Raw genomic sequence first — 14419 nt, 5'->3', positions numbered from 1 at the left:
TAAGGAACATATTGTAAGTAGATATGGCAAGTGCCTTCAGTTTGGACACTTGCAGCTTCCAAGTAACAGAACAACCAGGTCACCCTGGCTTAAACAATAAAAAGCTTTACTAGCTCATATAAAAGGAGGTTCCTATAAAAGAGAAGGATAACCTTCAGAGTTGTTGATCTGGCATTCTCAGCAGTGTACTCAAGGACCCAGGTTCTTTCTGCTCTGCTATTCACGGGGTTTGCTTCATCTCAAAGCACATTTCCCTTGACACTATAGATTGTTTTTGGTGAGATTCAGGGCTGTTTATGGCTCTGTGCATGGGTGGAAGAAAGAAAGAAAAGTTGTTGTTCTCTCTGAGGGTAAGAAGGTATTTCCCAGATGCCACCAGCAGACCTAAGGTCATGAGATAGAAGTGAACTTTTGCAGGTCAGCCTGCTCCAGGGACAAAGGGTGAGGTCAGCATCCCAAGATACATGTTCTCTCTGGGGAGAGGGGAATGCTGAAGAGAGTCAGGAATCTGTTGCGGAGCAAAAGGGAAGGACTGGTTCTAGATGTTAACCTATAACTTTAGAAAGCAATTAAAAGGCAAAGAACATTTATTTGGATCAAAGAATTGTCATTTGCAATACACAGAAATTAGGTAGAAAACCTAAAATGTGCCCCAAGGAAGTATAAAGATGAGAGATTTTTATGGAAGAAAAAGATATGTAAATGGTTAAAGAGTGGATTATTGTTAACAAAACATAAACTTCCTGGCTATACATAATTCATTACTGAGTCCCTAAAAAGGAGGAAAAGGGAACCAAACCATTCTACTCTTGAATAAAAGTTCATCCTCATCAGTTCCTGAGATCCAGATGACATCTCATACAATTGCTTGTTTGATGGTTTTTTAAAACAGTTGCTTTTGGCCTAATCCAAAGATCTTTGACCTACAAAAGAAGACTAGTGATGCAATTTCTCTGGAATAACTTCCCCACTCCATTTTAAAAATGGCTTCCCAGGTAAACTTTTCACATAGGCAACTAAGAATATATCCACTGTTGTCATTTTGTTACAGAGCTACTGCTTTGACATATTGTGCTGAGTCTTTTGAGATAGAACTGTATCTGATGTGATCATATCATAACGTGATTGCTGTTTTACTATGGCAGAGTAAAGCAAAATTTCCAAGTATTTATCCTTTTAGATTTTGTGATATGAAAAGCAAATAAATAAGAACTGGCAGAAATATTATCAGCAGCAAATTCAAAGAGAGAAATGGTCAATGAGAGAAATGAGTTTCCAAGAATTCAGAGGGTTTGACTTAGAATCATTCTTAACCCCACACAGAGGCTTGATGAGAGAAAAGGGAAGTCAACAAAATACTGAGAAATCTCTCATGGCTCTGGCAGGAGGTGGGTGGGTATAGGCAGTCCTGTTGGAGCTCTGGGAATTCCAGGTGTATGGAAGCCCTTCCCTGAATATGTGACAGCATCGTCTTGTAGAGATTGGAGATCACTGTTTTGGTTTGTCCACACTGGAAAAGAAGTAGAGAAGGAAGATAGAATAGCGATAAAACCTAGTGCTGATTATCTTTAACAGTAAACTGGAAGTTAGCAGAACCCCTGACAGAAGGGAACGTATACAAACCTGTCTCTTTGGAACATAGTAAGTGGAAGAAAGGACACATTGTGAGCCACAGGTGACAGGGCTACCCTTATCTTACTCATGGGCTGGGTCAGGGTGAAGGGAGGTGAAGTGTTAACTGGAATAAAAGTCTCAGTAATAATTAGACAAAGAATTTATTAGGTAATCAAAATGAGGATTTGAACCTGGGAAGAAGTCAGACAGATTTTTACTTTGTCAGAACAGCCCTAGCAATCATACATTTGAGTTTAATTTATATAGAGGGAACAGTGAGTCATTGAAGTCAAAAATGTAATTATTCTTGGGGGTCGGGGGAAAGAGCTTTTGGTCCCAGGTTATTTTGACCTAAATATATGTTGATACACCAGAGAAAGCAATTGCTGGGGGTTTTAATCACCCCCCTGTTTTCTAAAGAATGTGCTGTTGAGATTGAAGTCTGGGTACCTGTTGCCCTGATCATCATCTTTTTTTTTTTTTTTTAAAGATTGATTTATTTATACAAGAGCTGGGGTACAGTCAGAGGCGCGGGAGGGTGAGAGAATTCACCAGAGACAGAGTGGGGAACAGAACAGGCAGATGAAGACACTGCTGAGGGGAGCAGTGGGTGAGGCAGGAGAGGTCTGCCATGTGAGTTTCTCCCTGGTGGGCCAGGAATTGAACCCCCGCTGCAGAGCCTGCAGACATCTTCACAGCATGGTGCTCAACCTGCTGCGCCACCGCCACCCGGGAGGCCTGGCCCTAATCTACTTAATGAGGTTCCTTGGTCATTAGTTGGGGTTGAAGGACTGGTTTACCTGCAGGCAGTAGATTTTTGCATAGCTGCTTCATCAGCTTCAAGTCTAAGTCAGTGGTCTTGCTGTCTTGTCAGCTTGACCAGGGATAGTGGGGAGGGTTTCCCAGGATACTTACGATTTGGAGGAAATGGAATGACTGCAAAGGAGGATGAGAACATCTTGGGCTGACTCTGCCTGCTGGGAAGGAAATCTCATAAGAAGTGAGGGAATTAAAAAATATTGGGGACGGAAAGGAATGAGTCATGGGAAGAAAAGAGAGACTTTGAGCCACTGTAATCCTAGCCCAAGTGAGCTACTTGTTCCCTTTTCCCTCTTTCATACTCCATAAGCCCCTTTCCCCCAACACACGTGCAGAGGCTGCTAGAATGCATCCCTAAGCTACACAGTAACACAAAGGAGCCCCTCAGGACATCCCTGTGAAGCGTGAGCCAGTAAGGGGACATGGCCAGACCTGTGCACCCATAGCATGATTGAGAGAAGGGCACAGTGTGTATTATGGAAAGAAACTGTTAATAAAAGAAGAGAATATCCAAGTAAACTGTTAAGGAGTAAGCTGTTAAGAACCCGGGTTTCATTAAATGCAGATTTAGAAATGATATAATAAAATGACAGTGAAGTGAAAGGGAAAAAATAGAGTCAGAGCCACATTGAAAACCAAGCTGCAGAACAAATAAATTAGAAGCAGCTAGTTACAGAATAGTCATAGCTGAAAAATTAACTTACCCAGAGAGGAAAAGCTTGAGGTATTTACAGTGCAAAAACTTCTGCAGAATGAGTATAGAAGAAAGAGAAAGATTTGAAGCAGCAGGTAAAAATGATGGGTGAGGGACTAGACTTCAGGAGGCAGAGCTGAGGTAGGAGTATGAGCCTTTCTTTTTTATGTTCAAGTTTCTCTGGGAATTTTAGCGTTTGGTTGTAGAGAATTGACTGCTTTAAGATATCACTCATTTGGAAATGTGGGAGCACTGACAAATTGGTGAAAATGAATGTTCATGTTCTTCTTAGAAGAATAACAATGAGCTGAAAGATTTATTTATAGCTTGAGAGACCAGGAAAATTCCCCTTTAAAGCAATTTAAAACTGAAAGCTCCCTTCCCCCACCACATGATGATTTCGATGCCTTGCAGAAATGGATCTTTTGCTAAATACTGACCTGCTGATCTCAGGGTCAGCACTTTGCTGTTTTTCCTACAACCAGAGCTCACTATGTGGGAAAGGTTTTGTGGAGGGAAAAAAAAATTTTTTTTTTTCTCTGTCAGATAACTGTGGTTAATCTTTTACCTTTTCTATTTTAAAACAAATTCCTTCAATAAATTTGGGTGATAGGTTAGCTTGAAAGAAAAGCAAACAGTTCTAGTGACATTTACTGTCACTGACTAGAAAACTGAACTTTCATTCCTTGCATCCCCATCAGGTACAGTTTAGAATCTTTACATTGCAGTTTGCTGTGGAGAGTAGACCATAGAACAGAAATTGGTTGTTGGAATGGACTTGTCATGAATTATTCATTCATTACCTAGTGCCTTGGAAATCAGCTGGAGGAAGTAGCTAGTCCAGTTTGATCACAGGAGTGAATGCTGAGGGCTCCAGCAAGCCCACACACGTCCAGTAGCCAGACGACGTGCTTCTGCTGACTGCTGTAGGGCTGCAGCTGCTGTGCAGGCAGAACCTAAGGAGCATGCTGCTGGGAAGAGCTGCACTTAGAACTCAGATGCATTTTGCTGGAAAATGAAGCTTCAGGTAGGAGAAGTGCCCTGTCAGCAGTGGTTGGATTTCTCATTAATTTTAGGAATGGCATTTGTGGATTTGTGGAACAAATCTATACAGAACTGGAATTTGACAAGGGTGCCTCACTATTGAGAAGCATAGTAATTTAATTCCATTTTTAAGGATGTGCTTTGTTTCTAACATAATGGTTTTTGAGATTATGAAAGGTATGCGTAAGCGAAATAAACATTAAAGTAGGTAAAGTATAGCATTTTTTTCCATGATATCCTCCTACTCTTGGTATAAAAAAATGCTTTTTTTTATTGATGTAATATTGCCCATATGGTTTAAGTCTTGCAATTATGACTTTGGAAAATCCTGAGAAAGACTATTTTGTTTGTAATTTGAATGAGCTCAGCTGCAGACTCCATTGTATTTTCTAGAGGAAGTATTGTTTTCAGAAAGCACCTTAAAGCATTCATTCTGGAAGGATTTTTTAGCTGCTCATACGCTGGAAAATGATAGAAAACGGGACAGTAACAAAGGGTCTTTGTTACTTATCGTGTGTGTGTGTGTGTGTGCCTGCCAGACTTGTAATTTCATTTGGTAAGGACATTCTAATGTTCCATTTGCTTGTCTGTCTTATTTTATATGTATGCTGTCTGTTAACTTTGCTTAGCTTATGAGATGCTTTTGAGCTGTGGGAACAAAATAGTAGAGATAAAGAGAATTAGCATCAGGGGATCTGGGTCAAATTGGATATACGTATTTCATCATGAAATATTCTTTGTAGTTTTGAAAGTCTTAGTAAACCAACACCCCCTGAACACATACACTCTGAGCTCTGAGACAACCAGAGAAGACAGACAGCCTTGTTCTGCAAAGTCTTAAGACTTTTCATAAGGGGGAGCTCTCTGTTTTATGTTCCCAAGGATTTAGAATAATATTTGGCACATGGTAGATGGTAAAGAAATGTGTTCTCTGAGTACAATTGAATAGTCTTTCATAAAGATTACTTGCTTATACAACCACATAGGCAGTATTTACAGTGTTATAATTTCTATTACAACTTTTAGAGCAAATGCATTCTGATTTTTTATTGATAAAGGTTTTCCAGCTAATTTCAAGGGTATATGTAATTATTGGATCTATTAAGTGGCAGAAATTAAAAATCTGTTTATTTTACTATTTATATAATTAAGTTTTTTTTTTAAAAAATCACCGAATACAAAACATTTTCCCCCCAATATAATGTTCATAGTCAGCAAATGAAAATGAAAATTATTTAATAAAAAATGCATTAGGAGGGCCTCCCTGGTGGCGCAGAGGGTTGAGTGCAGTGCTGTGAAGCTGCCTGCAACCTCTGCAGCGAGAGTTCAATTCCTAGCTGGCCAGGGAGAGACCCACATGGCGTGGCAGACCTTTCCTGCTACCCTCAGCAGTGTCTTTGGTCTGTCTGCCTGTTCTGCTCCCTGCTCTGTCTGGTGAATCCTCTCACCCTCCCACGCCTCTGGCCTGTACCACAGTTCTTGTATAACTACAAATAAATCTTTAAAAAGTGCATTAGGAAAATATTGTATTCATCATTATATTTCTAGGAAGATTATCATTCAAATCATTTGTGACATTTTAAAAAGCATTTAATTTATCAGCCTATATCAGAAAGAGTTTTAGAAATATAAACCTATTCATAATTTTAGGGGTAAGTTTAAAACTGCATTATGTCTGGTACTGACTAAGCAGGGCAACACGTTCCCCATAAATACAACCACATTTAAGAGCTCAGAGGAACCAAAGGGTCATCTCTGATAGTTTCTCTCCTCCACTCCCTTTCACACAAGCCCTATTTATAAAGACTAAAACCAAAATCCAGAGAATATAAATGAATGACCCAGGAACAAGTATTTAGCTATTAGGGCCATATGCTTCATCATCCCACATGACTTCTAGTTGAGTGTTACATCATTATTGCCACATTAAAATGTTAAAAAATAAAGTAGATATTCACATTACTGTAAATTTGGACTATATTGTTTTATTAAAGACAGTTATTGATGCATTTTGCATTACTTTAAATAAATTGATTTAGTTCATCTGTTGAAAGAGTTTTAATAAACTGTAGGCTTTCCCCTTTAGTTTTTGTGGTGTAATTTTTTTTTTCTGAGTAAAAATTGTAATGACATTTAAAATGAGCCGTAAACTTAATTTTAAATTTGAACTTTCTCTAAAATGATATTTTATGCCATTTTAAAAAATTCCTTAAAGCTACCTAGGCTTTGCTTTTATTTTTGCAATAGATGTAGATTATTTTATAATTTTTCAAAATCATTTTTTGCCCACTATATTAGTATGTTTGGACTACCATAATGAAACTGTGTGTGTAGACAAAGAAGTGAACCCTGGTCCTCTTCTCTGAAGATCACCAATTCTATCAGATAAGGGCCCTGCTGTTACTACTTTATTTAACATTAATTTTGTGCTATTTTCAAATATGGCCACATTGGGGTCTACGACTTCAATCTGTGAATTTTGGGATATGTAATTCAATTGATTCACTGATCAGGGCAATATTTTCCCCCAGCACCATTCCTTATGTCCTCTTGTCACTTCCTGCTCCCCCTCTTGTCCTGCTTCTCTTCCTTCTTAACCTCTGAGCCCTTAGGAAGTTTGTTGATGTCCAGTAGTTTTTGAAAATGTTTTACATTGTCCAGTTATCTGTTATATGAATAGCCAATATTTGTTTTTATTGTTCTGACTTACTTTGCTACATTTAATTCTTATGTCCTCCATTTTGTTAAAAATGGCTGCATTTCAAACTTTCTTGTAGCTATATAACATTCCATGGTATTGATGTATCACCTTTTTTGATCCATTTGTCCACAGAAGGAGATTTAGGCTGCTTCCATGTCCTAGCTATTATAAATAATTCTTCTGTGGTTATTGTGGGACAAACACTATTTTTGTTGATGATTTCATATTCTGCCCATGAGTGGGATTGCCAGTACAGTACTTCTATTTTCAGTTTTTGAAGGGGTAAATCCAGATTGCTTTCCATAATGGTTTCACCAGCTCACATTCTTATCAATAGTGCAATAGGTTTTCTTTTTCTCTGCATCTTCTCCAGCACTCACAGGCTGTGATTTTTTTTTCTTTCAAATGTGTGGTGTAATAAAAAATACTTGGTCTTTGTTCCTGGTTTCTGGCACCAAATGATTTTGGAATTTCTTGAGTAATAGGTGTGTCTTTTGTTATTTATAACGAACCTTTTCAACATACCTGAATTTATGTTAATGAGGTGATCCTTGGTGTATCCCCAGATAGCTTCAGGATGGGACTGGTCACCAGAAAGATCAACCACATGAATAGAAGGTTGGGACTTTCAGTCCCATTCCCCCACCTTAGGGGAGCAAAGAGGGGTTAGGAATGGAGGACAGTTACCAATGCCAGTACCTACATAATGAAATCTGGATTTAGAAATCCCCTAATTAATGGGTTTTAGGAACTTTCAAGTTTGAGAACACATACATATGCAAGGTGGTACATTCCAGCTTCACAGGGAGAGAAGCTCTGCCCTCTCAATGTAAGTACATATACCCATTAGTACTCACTTCTCAGTCTTCCCTTCCCAAGCCCTTGGCTATCACGAATTTATTTTCTGACCACATAGTTTTGTCTGTCCTGTATATTTTATGTAAATGGAACCACACACTATGTAACTTTTTGTGTCTGCCTTCTTTCATTGGGAATAATATTTTCAGAGTTTATCCATGTTGTAGAATGTGTTAATATTTCATTACTTTTTATGGCTGAATAATATTCCTTTGTTTTGATATATGGTCACGCTGTATTGGTCAACAGTGGACTGTATATACAACAGTGGTGCCAGTAAGCTATCCCATAGAGCCTTAGGTGTGTATTGGTTATATCATCTAGGTCTGTGTAATTATACTCTATGATGTTTGCACAATGATGAAATTTCCTAACTGCACATTTCTTAGAATGTATGCCAGTCATTAAGTGACATTAAATGATTAAATCACTTTATGTACAGTACTATATATATATTTTTTCATTTCTCCATTGATGAACTTTTGAGTATTTCCCCCCCCTTGGAGTATCTTGATTTGTGTTTGCATGGTATATATTTTTTTATTCTTTTATTTTTAACCTACTATATCATCAGAATGAATTTCTTATAGACAGCGTATAGTTGATCATTGAAAAGTTATTCCTGGGCCTCCCTAGTGGTGCAGTGGGTTGAGCGATGCACTGTGAAGCTGCCTGCAGCCTCTGCAGCACTGGTTCGATCCCTGGCCAGGGAGATACCCACAGGGCACAGAAGACCTCTCCTGTCTCGCCCACTGCTCCCCTCAGCAGTGTCTTCGGTCGTTCTGCTCCCTGCTCTGTCTCTGGTGAATTCTCTCACCCTCCCGTGCCTCTGGCCTGTACCCCAGTTCTTGTATAAATAAATAAATCTTTAAAAAAAAGTTATTCCTGCCCATTTCTGTTTTTTATTTGTTGTGATTATGGCATGTGCACTTAATGCAATCATTGCCATGTTTATTTTGATTTTAACTATTGATATCTGTATTTTTTTGTTTGAATTGCAAGATACATACTTTTACAATCTATTTAGAATCAATATTTTGCTGCTTAATTTGGAATGTAGAAATTTTACCACAATGTAGAAAATATTTACCTTTGCCCTTTATCCTCTACTTTTCTTATATGTTACATCTACATACTTTGAAAACCCTGGATGGAATGTTATTGTTTAAATTTCACCTATCAAACCTACTTTGAAGAAGTCAAGAGAAAACAATCTTTTTTTTTTAAAGATTTATTTATTTTATTTGTACAAGCACTGGGTACAGTCAGAAGCGCGGGAGGGTGAGAATATTCACCAGAGCCAGAGTGGGGAACAGAACAGGCAGACCGACGAAATTCACTACTGAGGGGAGCAATCGGGCGTGGCAGGAGAGGTCTGTGTGCCATGTGGGTCTCTCGCCGCAGCCAGAGATCTGCGCTGCAAAAGCTGTGGGCAGCTTCCTAGCCCAGCACTCAACTACTGCGCCACCAGGGGAGAGCCACAATCAATTGTTTTTTACCAAATGCTTAGACTTTCTGTGGCCCTTTCTTTATTGCTGATATCCCACATTTTCTTCTGGTATCATTTCCCTTTTATTTGAAGAACTTCCTTTAAGCAAATACTTTTAGAGTGGCTATATTGACTGTTATTCTTCATTGTCATTCTTTATTTCCTCTTTCATTCCTAAAGGGTATTTTTTACCAGCTGTTCATTTCTGAGTAGACAATTCTTCATTGTCATCACTTCACAACTTCTTTTTTTTTTCTAATATTTTATTTTATATAATTCTTACATCATTTTTGCACAATGTATGCATTTTCATTTTGGTTATATTCCCTATACAATTGAACCCCCTTATTTTGACCCTAATCCTTCCTCTCCCCATCCGCCCCCACCCCCTAGTGTGTCTCTGGTTTATAGTTGCTTGTTGACTTTGATTTTTTTCTTCATTATAGTCTTTTTCCTGGTCCCTTATTTAGGTTTTCTATATTCTGCTATGAGTGAGACCATTGGGTATTTTTCTTTTTCTTTCTGGCTTATTTTGCTGAGCATGATCCCTTCTAGCTCCATCCATGTTGCTGCAAATTGCATGTGTTTACCTTTTTAGATTGCTGAGTAATATTCCATGTGTATATGTACCACATCTTCTTGATCCAGTCATCTATTTTTGGGCATTTGGGTTGTTTCCATAGCTTAGCTATTGTAAATAAGCACTTGACAACTTCTTACTGGTCACATTGGTTCCTGATTCAGTCATTTGAATCATTCTTCTTTTTCTTACAGTTAATTCCATTTGGAGTTCATTCAGGTTCTGAATCTGTAGGTTTATATCTTTCTCCAAATTTAGGAAAATTTTAGCTAGTTCTTTAAATATTTTTCAGTACAATACTGTTTTCTTCCTTTTTAAATTCCAGTGACATGGCTATTACATCATTTGTTTTTGCTTAAGGTCCCTCCCTATATTTTCAAAATCATTTTTCTTGTTTATACTGAATATATTTTTCTATTGAGTTCTTAATTATTTTCTTCTGTTTTTGTTATATATTAATCTACTGTTAGTCTTCTTTTCCTTTGCTATTGAGTCTATTTTCTATGTCAAGAATTTTGCGGGGCTTCCCTGGTGGCACAAGGGGTTAAGCACCACACTATGAAGCAATGTGAAGCCTCTGCAGCACAAGTTCAATCCCCAGCCGGCCAGGGACCTACCCACATGGCACTGCAGACCTCTCCTGGCACGCCCGCTGGTCCCCTCAGCAGTGTATTTCTATAAGTCTGCCTGTTCTGTTCCCCACTCTGTCTCTGGTGAATCCTCTCACCCCCCACACCTCTGGCCTGTACCCCAGCTCTTACATGCATAAATAAATCTTTAAAAAAAAAAAGTGTTGCGATTGCTTATTGGAGCATTTTTGTATTAGCTGCTTATTAAAGTCTTTGCCAGGTAATTTAAACCATCTCTGTCATCTTCTGATTAGTGTAATTTTGTTATTGGTGTCCCACCCTTTATTTTTAGTCTCTGTGTGTTTATGTATTTGAAATGTTATTCTTGTAGGCAGCATGTAGTTGTATCCTGCTTTTATATTTACCTTTTCATTACGATTTTTAATCACACACATATAAATACACATATACATGTATGTGTATTTATAGTTAAACTTTTATATTATGGAATAATTGTATATTCATATACAGTTGTAAAAATGATACAGCATGACCTCATGTATCCTTTATCTAATACCACCCAGTAGTAACATCTTAGAAAGCTATAATGCAGTATCAGAACCAGGATACTGACATTGCTATAGTTAAGATACAGAACATTTCCATTACCACAGGGATCCCTCAGGTGCCTCTACATAGCCACACCCAATTTCCTCCTGCCCCTGCTCCCACCTTAACCACCAACAAGCCCTGACCTATCCTCATTTTCTCCGATTTTATCTTTTGGGATTCTCCTTTTTTATTAAGTGTAATTCTTTTGAGATCTCATTTTTACCACTAAGCTGTATCCCATGGTAGGTATACCACAGTGTTTTTTTAAATGTTGAAGGTCATTTGGTTGAACAAAAACTGCTATTAATATCATGCACATGTTTTCATTTCTCTGATATAAATGCCCGAAAGAGCAGTGATTTCATGTTAAGTGCATGTTTGGAAATTGCATCTTTAAATTTTAAAGAAACTTCTAAATTGTATTCTAGAGTCAGTGTGACAGTTTACATTCCTACATGCAATATATGTGACATAGTTTCTCTACATCCTCAGCCAGCATTTGTTTGATGTCACTGTTTTTATTTTCGCCATTCTAATAGGTGTATAGTGATACCTCATGATTTAATTTGCATTTTCCTAATGGCTACTGATGTTGAATGTCTCTTATGCTTTTTTGCCATCTGAGTAGTATCTCCATTGCACTGTCTTTCCATTGTTTTCTTTACCTATTTTCTAAGTGAATTAATTTTTTTGTTCAGTTTTCAGAATTTGCACATGTAATTGTAGGAGGAAAGCATTTAGTTTTTCATCATTAGATTATTATTACCTGTAGATTGTTTGTAGATACATTTAATCAAGTTTAGAAAGTTTCTCTCTATTATTTTCATGTGTTTTCTTGCCATTTGAATATCTTTGTTGAAGCAATGTCTGTTCAGAACATTTGCTTATTTTAAAATTATTTTTATTACTGAATTTATAACCATTATTTAGATACTATATAGTCTAGCTATAAATCCCTCACTTGATATATTTAATAGATATTTCCTCTCATGCTGTAAATTTCTTTTCATTTTTTGACCGTCTTTTGGAATCTTTTTTTTTTTTTTTAAGATTTATTTATTCAAGCACTGGGTACAGTCAGAAGCGCGGGGTGGTGAGAGAATTCACCAGAGCCAGAGCAGGGAACAGAACAGGCAGAAGGACTGAAGTATACTGCTGAGGGGAGCAGCGGGCGGCAGGAGAGGTCTGCGCACCATGTGGGACCCTCGCTGGTAGCCTGGGATTGAACTGGCCCTGCAGAGTCTGCGGGCAGCTTCGCAGCCCAGCTCACAACCGCTGCACCACCAGGGGAGGCCCTTGACCGTCTTTTGAAACATAAACATTTTAATTTTGATGAAGTCCACTTAACAGTTAATCTGTTTTTTTATTTTTGTCATTTATGGTTTTGTTGTCATGTTAAAGAATACTTTGCTTAATCCATAATCATGAAGATTTACTCCAGCATTTTACTATAAGAGTTAAATTTGGTTTTTATTTTATGGCCTGGTTAATTAATTTTGAGTTTTTATATTGTGTTTTTACAAAATACTGAGTTTTTATAATTTTTGTGTTTGGTGTGAAGAAGAGAATCAAGTTTCATTTGTGTGCATGTGTATGTCCAATTGTCCCAACCTCATTTATTGAAATAAACTATTATTTATCCAGTAACTTGTTTTACACTCTGAAAATTATCTAGCTGGATTGTTAAATACTGTAATTAATATGGTGCAATATGTCTACCTTTTCATTTTTTTAATATATAATATATATACATGTTTTGTTTCTCCTTTACTGTTTTCTTTTGCACGAAGTGATTTTTTTTTAAGTTATTTCTTAGTGCTTGCAGTATACATTTTTTCCCTAAACAGACTCTGCTTCAGATTCATAAAATTTATTTCTTTGTTCAAGATTTATTTATTTATGCATACAACAGCTGGGGTACAGGCCAGAGGTATGGGTGGGGGTGAGAGTATTCACCAGAGACAGAGTGGGGAACACTGCTGAGGGGAGCAGAGGGTAAAACAGGAGAGGTCTGCCTCGCCATGTGGGTTGCTCCCTGGCCGGCCGGGATCGAACTCGTGCTGCAGAGGCTTCGGGTTGCTTCATAGTGCGGTGCTTAACCCTTTGCGCCACCAGGGAGACCCAGATTCATAGAATTTAATTCTATTAAAATATGTGGACATTATTCCTATGTACTCCTGTTCCTTCTTCCCTTTCTTTAATATCATCATACATTTGTGTATTTTTTATCAACACAATTTATCGTTGCAGTTATTACTTTATATAACTGTCTCTTAAATAAGTAAAAGAAAGGAGAACATGTATTATTTATAGAGTTTATTATTTTAAAGTTATTTACCCTTTCTCATTCTCTTCATTTATTTTTGTGGGTTAGAATTGCCATTTGTCATTATTTCCTTACACTTTGTACTTTCCCATTGCTTTTGCTTGTTATTGTCAATATAGTATTACATTATCTATGTTGTAGGTCCAAGAATACAGTTAAATACACATTTTTATAAAATTCCTTTTTAAATCATTTTAGAAAAGAAGGATGCATGTATATTGTCTTTCATAGTTATATAATTAGTTTTACCGTCATTCTTTGTAATTTTTATGTGGTTTCTAATTACTATTTGGTGTTAACTTGCTCTCAGCCTGAAGAACTTCTCTTTAGTGTTTCTTTTAAGGTGTATCTCTGCTGGCAGCACATTCTTTGAGTTTTGGTTTTTCTGGGAATATCTTCATTTTTGAAAATAGGTTCACTTACTATAGTATTCTTGTTGACATTCTTTTTGTTACAGTTTTTTAAATTCGTCTTCCTCCAGTTTTCAGGTTCCATAGTTTCTGAGGAGAAGTCATTGTTAGTCTTTAGGGGGTTCCTTTGTATATATGATGAGATATTTTTCTCTTGCTGCTTTTAAAATTTTCTCTGTATTTCAGCCTGTTAATTTGGTTGTCTGAGTGTGGTTCCCTTCCTTTTATTATGCAGTTTAATTTAGGTTTTTGAGTGTGCAGAGTGATGTTTTCCTCAAATTTGGGGACTTTTCAGCCATTATTTATTTTTGTCTCCTTTCTCTTCTTTCCCCCTGGTACTCCCATTGTGCATATGTTGGTGCTCTTAATTATGTTCCACTTTTTTCTAAGACAAAATAGTCTGAAGAAGTGAGAATTTTTAGCTGGGTCCATTTCTGGAGAGTTCTGTCAGTAGGATTGGGTATTAGGTAGGCAGTAGTGTCTGTTACACATAGGTTTTTTTGTTTCTTAAATTTTGTGTTTTTTTTAGTGGCCAGTTCTGGTCAGTGTCTCAGTAGAACTCCCACATGAAGTTATTTTGTTTAACTCTTTTATACAGAATCTTAAAAAAACTTGCTTAGACATATCACTTCATTATCTTCTTATTAATTCTTGGCTTCTACTTTCCAGGATGTGTTTAGTCTTTGGGTCTTTGTTTTGCCCC

General features: G+C 37.2%; 1 protein-coding gene across 4 annotated transcripts in view; it reads left to right on the top strand.

Moving 5' to 3' along the window:
• MARCHF8 (membrane associated ring-CH-type finger 8) overlaps window positions 1-14419 on the top strand; it is a gene marked incomplete at both ends in the record, with an annotated part of 76977 nt that overhangs the window by 37397 nt on the left and 25161 nt on the right. For 2 of the 4 annotated variants that reach the window (XM_084244411.1, XM_084244409.1), the window contains one exon: window positions 4140-4154. The exons of the other annotated variants lie outside the window; for them this stretch is intronic. In XM_084244411.1, the coding sequence (XP_084100537.1) occupies window positions 4143-4154 (12 nt within the window). Of the gene's footprint in view, window positions 1-4139; window positions 4155-14419 lie in introns of those variants that run through there. 4 annotated transcript variants of the gene reach the window in all.

Source organism: Talpa europaea (genome assembly GCF_964194135.1).
Source record: "Talpa europaea genome assembly, chromosome: 10".
NCBI lineage: Eukaryota > Metazoa > Chordata > Mammalia > Eulipotyphla > Talpidae > Talpa > Talpa europaea.
The sequence above is the reverse complement of the archived record's forward strand: the minus strand, read 5'-3'. Positions and strand labels throughout refer to the sequence as shown.